Below are 13,030 nucleotides of genomic sequence, written 5' to 3'. Positions count from 1 at the left end.
AGTTTGTTTGAAGCTCTTCTCTATTGCCTTTCTTAAGATTGATCTTCCATTTACTGGCCAGAAGCCCAGGCCATATTACAGCGCTGCATGGCTACCTCTTCAAGGACGTTTTCTCTGAGCACTTCCATTAGAGATGCTATATAAAACACCCTCCCGCCTTTAAGCCTCAACTGTATGTCATATCCAACATTAAAACAGATGAAACACACAAGAGCAGTTCTTGGCCATAATCACACCCTGATTCCTTTTTGAACGAGGCAGCTGAACATTAATTATTAAGCTGCCTGAATAACTTGAACTGGATGCTCAACAATTACACGAAACAAGCACGCTATTGATCATCAACGTGCAACAAATTACAGCGTCTCGGTCAGATCTATTGTGAGAGACGGTTTTAAGAGCTTAACACGGACAGCCTTAATGAAATGAGGGACATCTATCGATCTGTTGTGGCAAGACTGAGGCAGAAATGCCATCCAACTCTTTGACGTTGCTTTAGACCAATTATTTGTAATTACCAGTCCCGAACAGCTGACAACAAAATTGAAAGCTCAACTGAGCTTGTTTCTATAAACATTTAAAAGGATGTGTTTTCAGATGCTGGCAAACTCATTGGTGGGTAAACTGCTTGGAAAACAAGATCAGCGGGAGAGGATACTAATTGATTTAACTACTGCAAAAGAGTAATTGTGTAATAACAGTGTTTTCTGTTTAATGGGAGCAAGACTGGCAGAATTACTTTTCTAGAACATTTTGATTACTATGCAATTTGCACAGGCTGGTGAAGACAGATTGCTACGCTTTATTTTTCTAAATTGGGATTCATTCATAAAATACAAATGATGTAGTATTTATTGAGATATACAACTGAAATATAGTTTAACTGCTGGAAAGAAAAACATCAAATGCAGTGACACAATACATTTTATCTACTGCGACACAAAAGGGGCAACCCTTTCACAAAGGAAGAGGATGTCAGAGGCGGATCTCCGCAGCCACGCTCAACCAGCAAAAACAAGCTTATCAAAACACAACTCGCTCCACTCACAGCCCACAGGACAGACTTCCAGGAAGCCCACAGCTCTAGCTGCTCATTACAGAAGTGATTGAACAGGAAGTTGGCCCTCTTGTGCAGTTTGATGATTAGATTAACCTCCTGGTCCTGGAAGGGGCCTATGTAAACAGGCTGAGCAGATGTCCTCTAGGAGATAACGCCTGCCTCATGCTGTCACTCCAGTGTGGCCAGCAAGACGTTATCTGACAAATATGTGCATGAATCTTAATCCAATGCAAATATTCCTCACTGAAATATACAGAAAGCGCATTTTCAGTGCAGGAATCAATGTGAACCATCACGGTATCTTGTACCGACAGCCACATAACCAAATTAGATAAAGTGAAAGCATGAAACTATTCAATTTCTATTCAAATGTGTCTGTCACACATGCCTCTGCTGAAATTATAAGACATAAACAACCAAGACACCGACTGTTCATTCCTTCACAGGTTATGACAGGTTATTTAAATAAACAAACCTCAAAACAGAAGACAGTCAAGAATTATGGATGCATGATATCAATTTTTTTTCAACGGACACCAGTAATTACCTGCTTCCCAGGGCCAATACCAAGAAGATAATCAGTAATTTCACCTTTTCGTATTTCAAAAAGAAGTTCATAACCTGTAGTTTATGCACAGCTGAGGGTAAAATGCAGAGAGCAAAGAAGGATCCTTTAATATTCCAAATCTAACTGACATCATTGTTGTTATAACAACAACATTTCTGACTCTTCAAATGTTAATTTATTTTAACTAGCAAATTACATCGAAAAACATACGTCATCATGTCTAAATATTTAATTTGAGTCATTAAAATTCTTTATAAAAGCGAGACATTGCCAGTCAGTGTATTAAATACTAAATACTGAGTATGTTTGCTGAGCTTGTTAAGTCACTGAAAGCAATTTCGCTTTGTATTATTAGCTGCTAATTTATCAGCTATAATTGAATTGTAAAAATAATACATAATAATGTCAATTTCCTATTTTTTCCTCTCATTATCCGATTTGTTATTTTTGGTAGGGATACATGATATATATTGGTACCGATATACATATCATGTATCCCGTAAAATGTTTCAATTCATCTGTCTGTCTGTCTTTCTATCGATCTAAACTCAACGGACACTTTATTAGGTACACCTGTTTAACATCTCGTTAATGCAAATATTTAATCAGCCAATCACGTGGCAGCAACTCAATGCAATTGAACATGTAGACATGGTGAAGATGAGCTGCTGAAGTTCCAAGCGAGCATCAGAACGGGGAAGAAAGGGGATTTAATTGACTTTAAGCCTTTATAGGGCACTCATTGAAATAATTGGAAATTGAACATTTGAACCCAACCAAGTGTTATTCTGTGGCCTTTTTCAAAATGTTTCATTTTTATGTTGCAAATCAAGGTCAGTTGAGTTATTATTGTTATTATTTCATTATTATAGTGATTGGTCAGATGCCATGGTGTCACTATCTGAGATAGATATCCTGGTTTTTGTTAATTGGTTTGGAAGAAATCCATGTGGTTCTACGACCTCACAGAAAGCGTCCACGAAAGTTACCATATATGGCTATTTGCCCCATAAAGGGTTAAACATGGCATAGTTGTTGGTCTGAGTATTTCACAAACTGCTGATCCACTGGAATTTTCACACACAACCATCTCTAGGGTTTATAGAGAATGGTCCGAAATAACAGAAAATATCCAGTTTGCAGTGTTTTCCTTGTTGATGCCAGAGGTCAGAGGAGAATGGCCAGACTGGTTGGAGATGATAGAATGGCAACAGTAACTCAAATAACCACTCGTTACAACCAAGGTATGCAGGAGAGCATCTCTGAACGCACAACACGTCCAACCTTGAAGCAGATGAGCTACAGCAGCAGAAGACCACACCGCCACTTTATTAGGTACACCTTGGTAGCTATAAAAAAGTGGCCTATCTATCCTTCATCTATCTATCAGTTGGAGCGCTTATGATCAAAGATGATCTGATGAGAGAAAAAAGGAGGATTAAATCTTGTCAGTATCTTAGATTATGTGGAGCAGAGTTAATTTGAATCAGTACAGCGTGGGCTGTCTTTAATGTGGAAGTAAATAGGGTGTTAATTAAACTTCTTCCTTAAATACTCTTGTTTCTGTTACAGCTTTCATTACCACGGCTCCACTTGTTTTCATGCAAAGAAGAGTCACATTGGGAGTTCAATCTCTTCTTACAAGATAAATACTCCAGCCCACCCAGCCATGTAAATGCGGTCGAGCGCAATTCGTCCTCCTACCATGGTGTAGTTATGAGCCACATTGAGCAGGTCCACGCAGCCCTGGGCGTCTGCAAAGGAGCGTATTCCCAGACAATTGGAGGGATGAAGCTGTTTCATCAGGAAGTTACAGCAAACCTGGATGACTTGTGAAAGCTGGAGAAGGCAAGCTGCCGCCAATAAACTCTCAATGGTCTCCTCTTTCAGCTCAAGGACGCCTGCAAGGTCAAGACAAGGAAAATATATATTTTATGTCACAGCTGGAGGTAGCCATGATGGAAAACAGAGTGGTGGGAGAAGCATTCTAATCGAACAAATGGGATCATCGTTATGTTATTTTGCAATTTAAATACTGTGAATATTCCCAACAGCAGTACTCATCAAAGCGGATTTGTGCTGTAAAATAAAGCAACATTGTGTTGACATGCTGCCCAGTCAGTCAGCTGAGTGATGAATTTCCTTATTGATCCATTTTAATCATGCTGAATTTCATAAGTCTCATAACTGCTTACAAGAGCTAGTGAACATCTTTACGAGCACTCACCGGTGTATGCGAAATGAACCAGGGATCTGAGGGCCTCGGGGTCGACTCCCTCCATCTTGATCTCCTCCTGCTTGGCCTCTCTCACATCGCTGGTGAACATAGCAGCAAAGTAGTCCGACACAGCACTCAGGACCAGTCTGCCATAAAGAAAATGAGGTGAATTAATGCTGTTGTACCGCACATGAGTTTGTACGTCTACGGGAGATGCATAAGCTGATTATTTTGAGTGGTTAGTGAATCGATCCTGGGATTGGCTCTCCTCAGCTTTGCTTCATAAGAAAAGAGGCGTATATTTGCAGTTGTATCATACTGTTCTGTCGGTCTTATAATTACATGCAGTTCTGTTTTTAATAGTGATTTATCCTGCTTGTGTACTTTTACATGCCATGCTACGTCCTGTTTCCCCCACGTTCTGTCTCATTCCACTTTGTCATATGATAAATTAAATTATCCCACATACTTCATGTTGCAATTACGTTAGTTCATTTGTCTAGCTCACAGTGGCTGATTCATAAAGGAAAGGACAGATCATATGACGCTGCAAGGAACTGAGATCAAGTGACATAGTCCAACAGTTTACCCTTTTTACACCCACCTTTTTAAGAATTTTAGCCAATTTGGCATTTGCAAATGGGAAAGCTTAAAACAGAAGAACAGAAGACCAAAATGCATGTATAGGGCTTCATTTGAGATGCAACATATATGTGTATATATATAAATATATATATATATATATATATATATATATATATATATACATAATAGGGAGTGTTTCGTTTGTGGCGTACTGGTGTCTCTAAACCTCATAGTGAAAATGTATACATCTGAAAGCTGGGAACCTGAAGATTAATATGTGATGCAGCTCAGCACTATGTGTGAAGTTGTTGTAGTCATAAATCAGAAACAAAAACTAAAAATCTGTATATAAAGGCCTTTCCCATGCTCAATTATGTTTCATAAGTTGTTGAAACATTTTTTGGGTTGTTACACAGTGCTAAATTTGAACATTTTTGACCATGAGAAAACTGATTTAAAAAATGATCCAACATATCATCTTAAAATAAGCAATATAAAACATGATCTCATTAACATTATTGTTTTCGTCCCAGACTGCTTAAGATTATCATAAAGAATTAATGTATGTAAAGGGGACACCTGCAGGTAACCATAGAACACATTTCCATTCAGATATCTTGAGGTAAGAGGTCAAGGGACCTCGTTGAAAGTGGCCATGCCATTTTTTTTTTACCAAGCAAAAATTTTGCCTTACTTTTTAACTTTTTTTAGCCTCCAAGATACCATGACATGATACCAATGAATTCATGAGGTCTTTTGAGTTTCCGGTAATAAAAATATCTTTACTGAGTCTGCTACAGTTTCTGAAAGACAGAAAGTCAGCGTGGCCTGCTGGGCTGTCGGACCATAATGAAATAATTTATTATGTGCAACAATATCGATAAGCACTTTTTATCCCATTTTTAAAGCATACATTGGCAGTGAGTATGAGCGTATGATAAAAAATGCTGGCACATGTTTTGATGTGTAGAATGTGAGTATGAGTGAATGGAATTAAGGTGTTCATTTTTATATTTTAGCCCCGTCTTTGACAGCACCTGAATTTTGTTGTATGTTTTTGTACAATGGCAATAAAGAATCTTATCTTATCTTACCATTTAAGGGTTAAACCCATAATTCCACATTTTTGTTCTTATTATATTATTATATTCACATATATACATATACATATATATATATGTGTGTGTGTGTATTACATCACGTGTCATTTATTGTGTCTACACACCGTCCCTGCAGTACTTTGTTGTGTCCTATGAGCAAATATAAAGTCACACAGAAACAGGCAGCCAGAGAGCTGATTATTTCAACTAGGTCAGTAACTGATACTTCTCTCTCTCTCTGTGGAGCATTCTGGTTTCTGTTTCATGACTCTGTCTGGATGAACTAACAAAATATGCCGCCGGATAGACACACAAGCACATGCACTCAGAGAGCCTCTCTGCATTCAGGGGATGTTATGTGATCTGTTCAAGTCAGCCATTCAACCGAGGGCTGGATGCCCAAATATTGACACCTTCATGTATTGGATCACAGTGGTCTTCCACATCGTACGTGTAATGTGTAAATGAGGAAAGGCACAGGGGTAATTAGATCACAGCAGTGTGCATTATTTAGATGCAAACCAGTGAACACTGAGTTTGCATATCTTTCCTGTCACCTGGAAATTGGGGGAAACTTGCTTTGCATTTCAAAGATTGTTCGATTATTATTCCTCAGATGGATTGGAACTGACAAAATATATTTCAGCGTGAAACTGGGGTCCAGATTAAAGCCCAAAGCTCACATCCCCAACTTAATGAAGCGCATCCAGATGAGCTTCTGTATCTCTTAACTAAAAACCAATACATGTGTAACTAATTAAATCACAGGGAATGGGAGCACAAACACCAACCTGTGAGCCGGTATCTTATGATCCCCTGCTATCAAGAGGACATCACACAGCTGCTTGTGCTGGAGGTAGGTCTCCATCTTACGGAAAGTCTGCTCTGCATGATTTGTAGCCTGGAAAAACTCATCGGAGGAGTTGGTATTCATTCTGGAGAAGGTGCTCAAAGCCAACCTGTGGAGGAGAGGACAGATGTGATGAAAATATACCAAAGCAAGGCACTCTGTCTGTATATCTGTAGCCAGTGGCGCTTCTAGACCATGTGGGGGCCAAGGAGGGGCCAGTGTTTAATCAGGGGGCACATTAGAAAACGGCAAAGATGATATTTAAGCATTCAAAACCTTTATTTTAGTTGTATTTATTTATTTTTAAATCTCATAGAAGTATATTTGGAAGATACACATTTTTATATGTACACAAGCTTTTATTGCACAATTAGACTATCATACAATGTACACATTCTGGGTTCCTTTTGTGTACAATGAGATATTGTTTGAACAAAAAATAGGTTAGAATTGTTCAGTCGTTCATCGTTATAAATGTATCATTTTATTATTAATTTGACACAGGGGCCACAGCAGGGGCCAAGGGCTTCTTCACAGGGGCAGTGGCCCCCCTGTGTAGAACCGCCACTGTCTGTAGCATCTTTACATGTTGTGCTCTACTTGCTCTTTAGAACATTTCATGTAGTCTATTTTAAATAACCAGAGGAGTACCTAAAGGGGTAGTTACAGTTAGTTTTCCTTAGCAGTACAACAGTTTTGCTTCTCCAAACCATGGATAAGTACCTCATTCACTGCAATAAAGCCAAACTATCCCTTTACTTATTTTGGACATAGACATGTGTAATAAATAGTGAGCCTTTAGCAATAACTTCACTTGATGGGGACTACAAAGAATGCAGGAAAAAAAATATGTGACACTTCAGGTGAAATTAACAAAGACATTTTATTTTAGGAAGACTAATTAATTAAACAAATCGATTTCACCCACTGTTTCCTCTTGCTGTCTACTCTCATGAGTATGAAATAAAAAAAATAACAATCAAAAAGCTGTACACAGCAAGATAAGCAACAAATTATTAGCACAAAAGAGCTTATTCATACACATGACACTCCTGAGTCCTCTGTTCCCCGCGGTGTATCCACATCTTTCTTGCCATTCTAAGCTGAAATTAAAACTGTTACGGACTAAACTCCGTACATAAGTCGATAACTAAGCGCTGCAGTCTAATGGGACAAGCAAGGCTCCACAATCTATGCAACAGCTTTCCAGACAAATTTCCCTGTGTGTGTGCACGCCTTTGTGTCTGTTCCTGCGCACATCTGCATATCTGTGTGTGCATGTGGGTTTTCCAAAGACTGGGATTTAACAAGTGAACAGGCCTGTTCCTTGCGGCATTGTGGCGAGGCTGAGTCCCCGTCCCCACAGGCTGCTAGATTACATGCTGTTCTACAGGCACCCAAGTAATCCCTCAGACTCGTTGCAAATAATGCAGCCCAGACACTTCGGTGTCCTTCACAGAGAAAGTCCACTCATTGACATTTAGGGTTGTTTGTTACGCTACATAAACAGACCCAAGCTGCCTCTCCGAGAGAATTTACTGTCATCTCACGGTTCTGCGACTGAGTAAAGACCGATTGTGCCCAAGAAAAACAGTTGCTGCTATTTGAATCAACACTTTATGTCCCCTCTCATTATCACTCATACACTGATATGAGAGCTGCATAAACCAGTAAAATCACAGATTTGTCAATACAAATGGACTGAAAACCCTGTAATGCTTGGCAGCACAATGTATTGGCACACACTAAGATTGATAACACAGGAGGGGGCGGAGGGGGCGATGGCGCTTATCGATGTTCTGATTAACACACTATTGTAAAGTTTTTAGCCGAGTGCGTGACTTTCTCCTCTTTGATTACCAAAAGCAACAACATTTTCCCTCTGGGAATTGTTTATACTGCCCTTCGGTCACTGCAGTATCCTGTAGTCTAATCTTTATTGGGGGACTTTATGCTAAATGCGAGAGTAATTTATTGCCCTGTCACGATAATTCCCCACTGACTCTGGAGTCTTGGAGAGGAACACCAAACAAGACTGAATAAGCAATGGGGCCGTAAAACTGAGATGCATTGCCTTTGTATTGGCTCCAAGGCATGCTGTAAGGATTTTTCATGCCTACCAATCTCTCCGACACTAATTGCTTTGGTATCACATTCTAGGGAGCAGTAAATTTCTCTGAGGGGTATATTTCGCTTTCAGTAGAGGGTTGGATCATCAGAGGTATAGCCCAATTTTATTGAGGCACTAAAGCCCCAGAACACCTTGCTCCACAGAAACTGCTGTAGGGACACTGCTGTACATCGCATATTACTGAGCAATTCAAAAAGGGCTGCAGAGCCTAACAGGGCCTATGGATTTCTTTTGTGATATACAAACTCTTTCAATGTGCCATCCTGCCTTTCCTGTGAGAAGGTAAATGAGCCTGCATACAGGGAACAGAATAGAGTAGAATACAGAGCTTCTTTATCCCTCCTTATCCTACAACACACTTGATGTTTTCTTCCTTCAGTGAGCACACCTGAAGTCTTGTCATTTCCTTCTCGCACCTTCCAAAAGACATCACACCAAAATGTGACTAATTGGATCTGAGAAAAGAAGCTGCATATTCAAATAACTCTAAGAAGCTATTCAGGTGAAGCCTGTTAGGAGTCTGTGCTATGGAAAATCCATATGCGATTTTTTGAGCACAGGATACAGCGCTTATATGATGAAAATAATCTTGTTTACAGTAATACAGAGGAGTTATTTAGACTATTAATATGTTCCGTCTGCTGTAATGAGTCTGACTTCTCGCTGTGCCGAAGCTGCCCTGCTAGATGAACGGGCGGACGACTCAAGACGGGCTTTCATCAGCCAGGATTAGCCCCTGGCTATAAAGGTTATGAGTCAGACATGTTGCGGAGAATCTCAGTCTTATTCCAACTAGTGTCAACTCCATCCCTCTACAAGAGGGAAAGTCGTGCCTGCCTGGGCCAAATGGGAAATGTCTCTTTTAAAATGGATTATAACAGCCATTTGCCCCTGAAGGCTGCTGAGAAGCTTGGGTTGAGTTGAGAATCCAACAACTCCTACAAAGCCTCATGCAGCATGTGCCAAGTCTATATATTCCAAGAGATCTTTATGCCTCTGTGCTTTGACAGTCGGTATTACTGTCATTCGGCTTTGTGTAGAGAGAAATATATACACTGACTGTAATAACTTGATCCCGGCAGTGAGGCTGGGATGATAACTCTGTGCAGAAATAGATTTTCCTCTCTGCACTTTACTATCTCACTGAGACCTCGCAACAGACCTTTCTTCTTTTGAGTCCATTGTTATCCCGGACATCCTTAATATTGATAATGATGGAGGAAATGGAGCCGCATACGGGAAACGTGTCTTTTGAAATCTGCTCCAGTATGTGGCCAGTGGGCCCTTCGTGGTAGAGAGTGCAGTGGAAAATTGCCACCGCTATTAACAGAAATAAAATATTGCCTCCTTATAGCTTTTCCCCTCAGCTTTTACCAAAACCGCACACGTTGTAAAGAAGAAGTGATGGTGGAGTTGTGTCAGCAGAATGTCTGCAAAAAGCTAATGAACATCTCAGGTGGCACTCAGAATCCTGTTTTGAATATCATTAGGAAAACTGCATCAAGGGGAGGTAAATCTTGCACATGAAAATGAAAAATCAGTCGAAATGTCTCTTAATTTAATAATGAAAATCTCCATAATTGCCTTGCACACATAAGTGAAATATCTGCTTCGAGCCACTGAGGAATAATGTGCCAGGAGATGAATATTTGTTACATTTTCCTGTTGTCAAACTAAGCATATTAACACAGGAACTGCCTGGGAAAGGATACAGCTCTGCTATATTTTAATGGTTTGGTTAATTTTAATTCCAATATGAGATATTCAGTCCTTGTTCATAGATTAACTGTGATTACAATGCTGAGCTCTGCATTGTGATGCTGAGGAATTTGGACTGTGTGTGTTTGTGTGTTGGGGGTTGGGGGCATCCTGTGTATGAAAAATGTGCAGATCTTAGCAGAAAGCTCTTCACTGTTTTGCTGATGGCAGGTTAACCTGCATAGTATATGAGACTGTCATCATTGTTGGATTGTCCGTAATTTATTTACATCTGATGTTAGTGGGTAAACAAATCAATCTGCATTATTAAAGCAGTCGGTCGTGGGTTGCACATGGTCTATCGATCTATCAGTACCAGCGTATGTTTTTTGATACACGCAGCTATGAAAACCTTTTCACATAACATTGTAATTCTTTTTTTAAATGGTCAACAATAGACTGATAGTGAGCATACACTTAGCTTTATTCAGCTAATTATTTCATTCTTATTTATTCTTTATTTATTTAAATGGCAATGATGGTACTATTTTGCCATTAATTTTATTATTATCATTATTATTATTATTATTATTATTATTATTATTATTATTTATGAGAACAATTGCCTGATTCTAAACATAAACTGGTGATGTTTATTTACTCATTTATTTTATTTGTATTTCTTCTTTATTTACATTACGTAAACATACAGTACTATTTAGGTATTTATACAGTTATTTCTTATTATTTATTTGAATGATCAGCAATACTATACTTACACTGTAGATGCTTATGAATACATTTATTTTTGTTTATTCTGAATTTTTCTAGAAGTACTTGACAATGTAATATATTGTATGTAAAACGTATAATAATGTTAAATATAATATACATAGGTATTTGTTTAAGGACGCAGCCTTCTAAGTACCTTTGCACATCATATCACTACAAAATCAGTGCACACATACATAGAGAAGGTCTTTTTTCAGCCACCATGCAAATTACAGAAAATCCTACTGAACACCTCCTGCAGTTGGATATGATCTCGTTAATTTTTTGTCTACACTCTCACATTTTCAGCTTGATCACAGTTGTCCATGCCTCAATGATTCTTTTTCAATGCAAATGACTGGACGTAAGTGCCTCAGGACACTGCTGAACAAAGTCATGGCCCCTGCTAATAGTTTCCATGTAAAATTCATAGCGAGCTGTGTCAGGGATTATTTTATTTGAATTAAGTCCATTTGAAAGGGAAAAAAGAATGATCCGCATTTGAACAGAAATGAGGAATGCGTCCAGCATATAATGCTGCTGTATCTCTGTTCACTGTCTCTGCAAAAAAAAAAAAAAAACCAGAAGGAGGGGCTACTGCAAAATCTGGCTTGATCTCCAGCTTCCATCTGAGATGGCCTTGCTGCGTACAGAATGCTGATTTGGCGAAGTTAAAGAACGCTCAGAATCAATTATATGCGATCGCAAAATCTCCTCCACCCCTGAGGATGTCATTTTGAGATTACAACAGATATACTGTATTTTGCAATTTACAGCCTCTTAAGGACGCCTCCGCTGGATGTGTCACATGTAGACCGAGACCCTATAAGCCTTGTGGTGTTATGAGACATCCAACAAATATCTGAATTACTGCTGTTGACAGGGGGAGAGGTGGTGGTATTTCTTTTCCAAGGCGGTAGAGAGGGAATTGAGATATCTTTCAAACTAACAGCCCGCTGACTCAAGCCTCTGTTAGTGTTTATGTGGGAGAGGTCAGGGTTTCCATTCCATTCAGGTTAACTTCTGTCATATATTCTCTGCCAACGATGGGGAGAGGTTATTTGGATGAGAGTCATGAGGACACAACAAACATACAGTGGATAGATTACTACAGGACATTAGGAGCAAGGGTACAAAACAACATGGAATTATCTGCTATTTACTTTACCACATTTGATTTAACAACTCTGTAGGTAAGTACCAGCCCGTCAGATGAGAACAGTAACTCTAGTAAATTCTAGAGAAAGCTAATGAAAAGAGTATATCAGCACAGACCACGACATAAATGAGTCACTGACTTTTGGAATTATCTTCACGACCCAGGCAGCTTTTTAATATGTGTTAAAAAAGTTAATTAACTACATTAAATATAAAGAATAGAAGAATATATATTTCATTAGCTCAGTTTTAATATTTCCAAGAGCCCGTCTACCACATATTTATGATATATCCTTATTAAGTATATTAACCATCAAAGTTGATATAGCATGGATGCTACGCTAGACAGAAATTAAATAACTTTGGTAACATTTATGCTCAGGAGAAGCTTTAAACTGTATTGGTTCTCAGCTGTCCATGGCTATTTCAATTGTACTTTATTTACAATAGTTAAAAAATGTGATAGTTGGTATTAATCAAAATTTAAAGAAAGCACTAAAAGGTATTATTTCCACATTGTTTAAGAAAAAACATCTTGGATAATATCCAAAAAATGGGTTGTGCACCAAACTTCACTTGGAGCTCTAAAACACGCAATTATAACTTTTTTTAACTGGGTGTTTTCTTTCAAAGTTGACTGAATATAGTGTGCTCACACAAATTGTTACAATTGTTGCATGATTGTGACTTTACACTGCAACAAAAAGAAAGGTTAGGTTCTTCTGAATCATATTATCAATAACCGACTGAAAGAATAAGCTCTGAGTTGTCCAAACTATAAAACCATGTCCAGGCATTTCTCTGTCTGTGTAGGCTTTAGAGGGCAAACATCAATTGTTCATTCTAAATCTATACTTCCACTGCATTGTTTATCCCAATAGGTACACCCAC

At 38.7% G+C, this 13,030-nt stretch overlaps 1 protein-coding gene across 2 annotated transcripts in view; it reads right to left on the bottom strand.

The window, feature by feature from the left end:
- Window positions 1-13,030, bottom strand: part of klhl4 (kelch-like family member 4) — a 39,914-nt gene that overhangs the window by 16,424 nt on the left and 10,460 nt on the right. For both annotated transcript variants that reach the window (XM_059346343.1, XM_059346342.1), the window contains exons 2-4: window positions 6,323-6,490; window positions 3,856-3,992; window positions 3,333-3,529 (exon numbers count right to left, since the gene is read on the bottom strand). In XM_059346343.1, coding sequence (XP_059202326.1) covers window positions 3,333-3,529; window positions 3,856-3,992; window positions 6,323-6,465 — 477 coding nt within the window. In that variant the 5' untranslated portion in view covers window positions 6,466-6,490. The remainder of the gene's footprint in view (window positions 1-3,332; window positions 3,530-3,855; window positions 3,993-6,322; window positions 6,491-13,030) is intronic.

This window comes from Centropristis striata, chromosome 12, assembly GCF_030273125.1.
Source record: "Centropristis striata isolate RG_2023a ecotype Rhode Island chromosome 12, C.striata_1.0, whole genome shotgun sequence".
Lineage (NCBI taxonomy): Eukaryota > Metazoa > Chordata > Actinopteri > Perciformes > Serranidae > Centropristis > Centropristis striata.
This window is presented reverse-complemented; position numbering and strand designations above follow the sequence as displayed.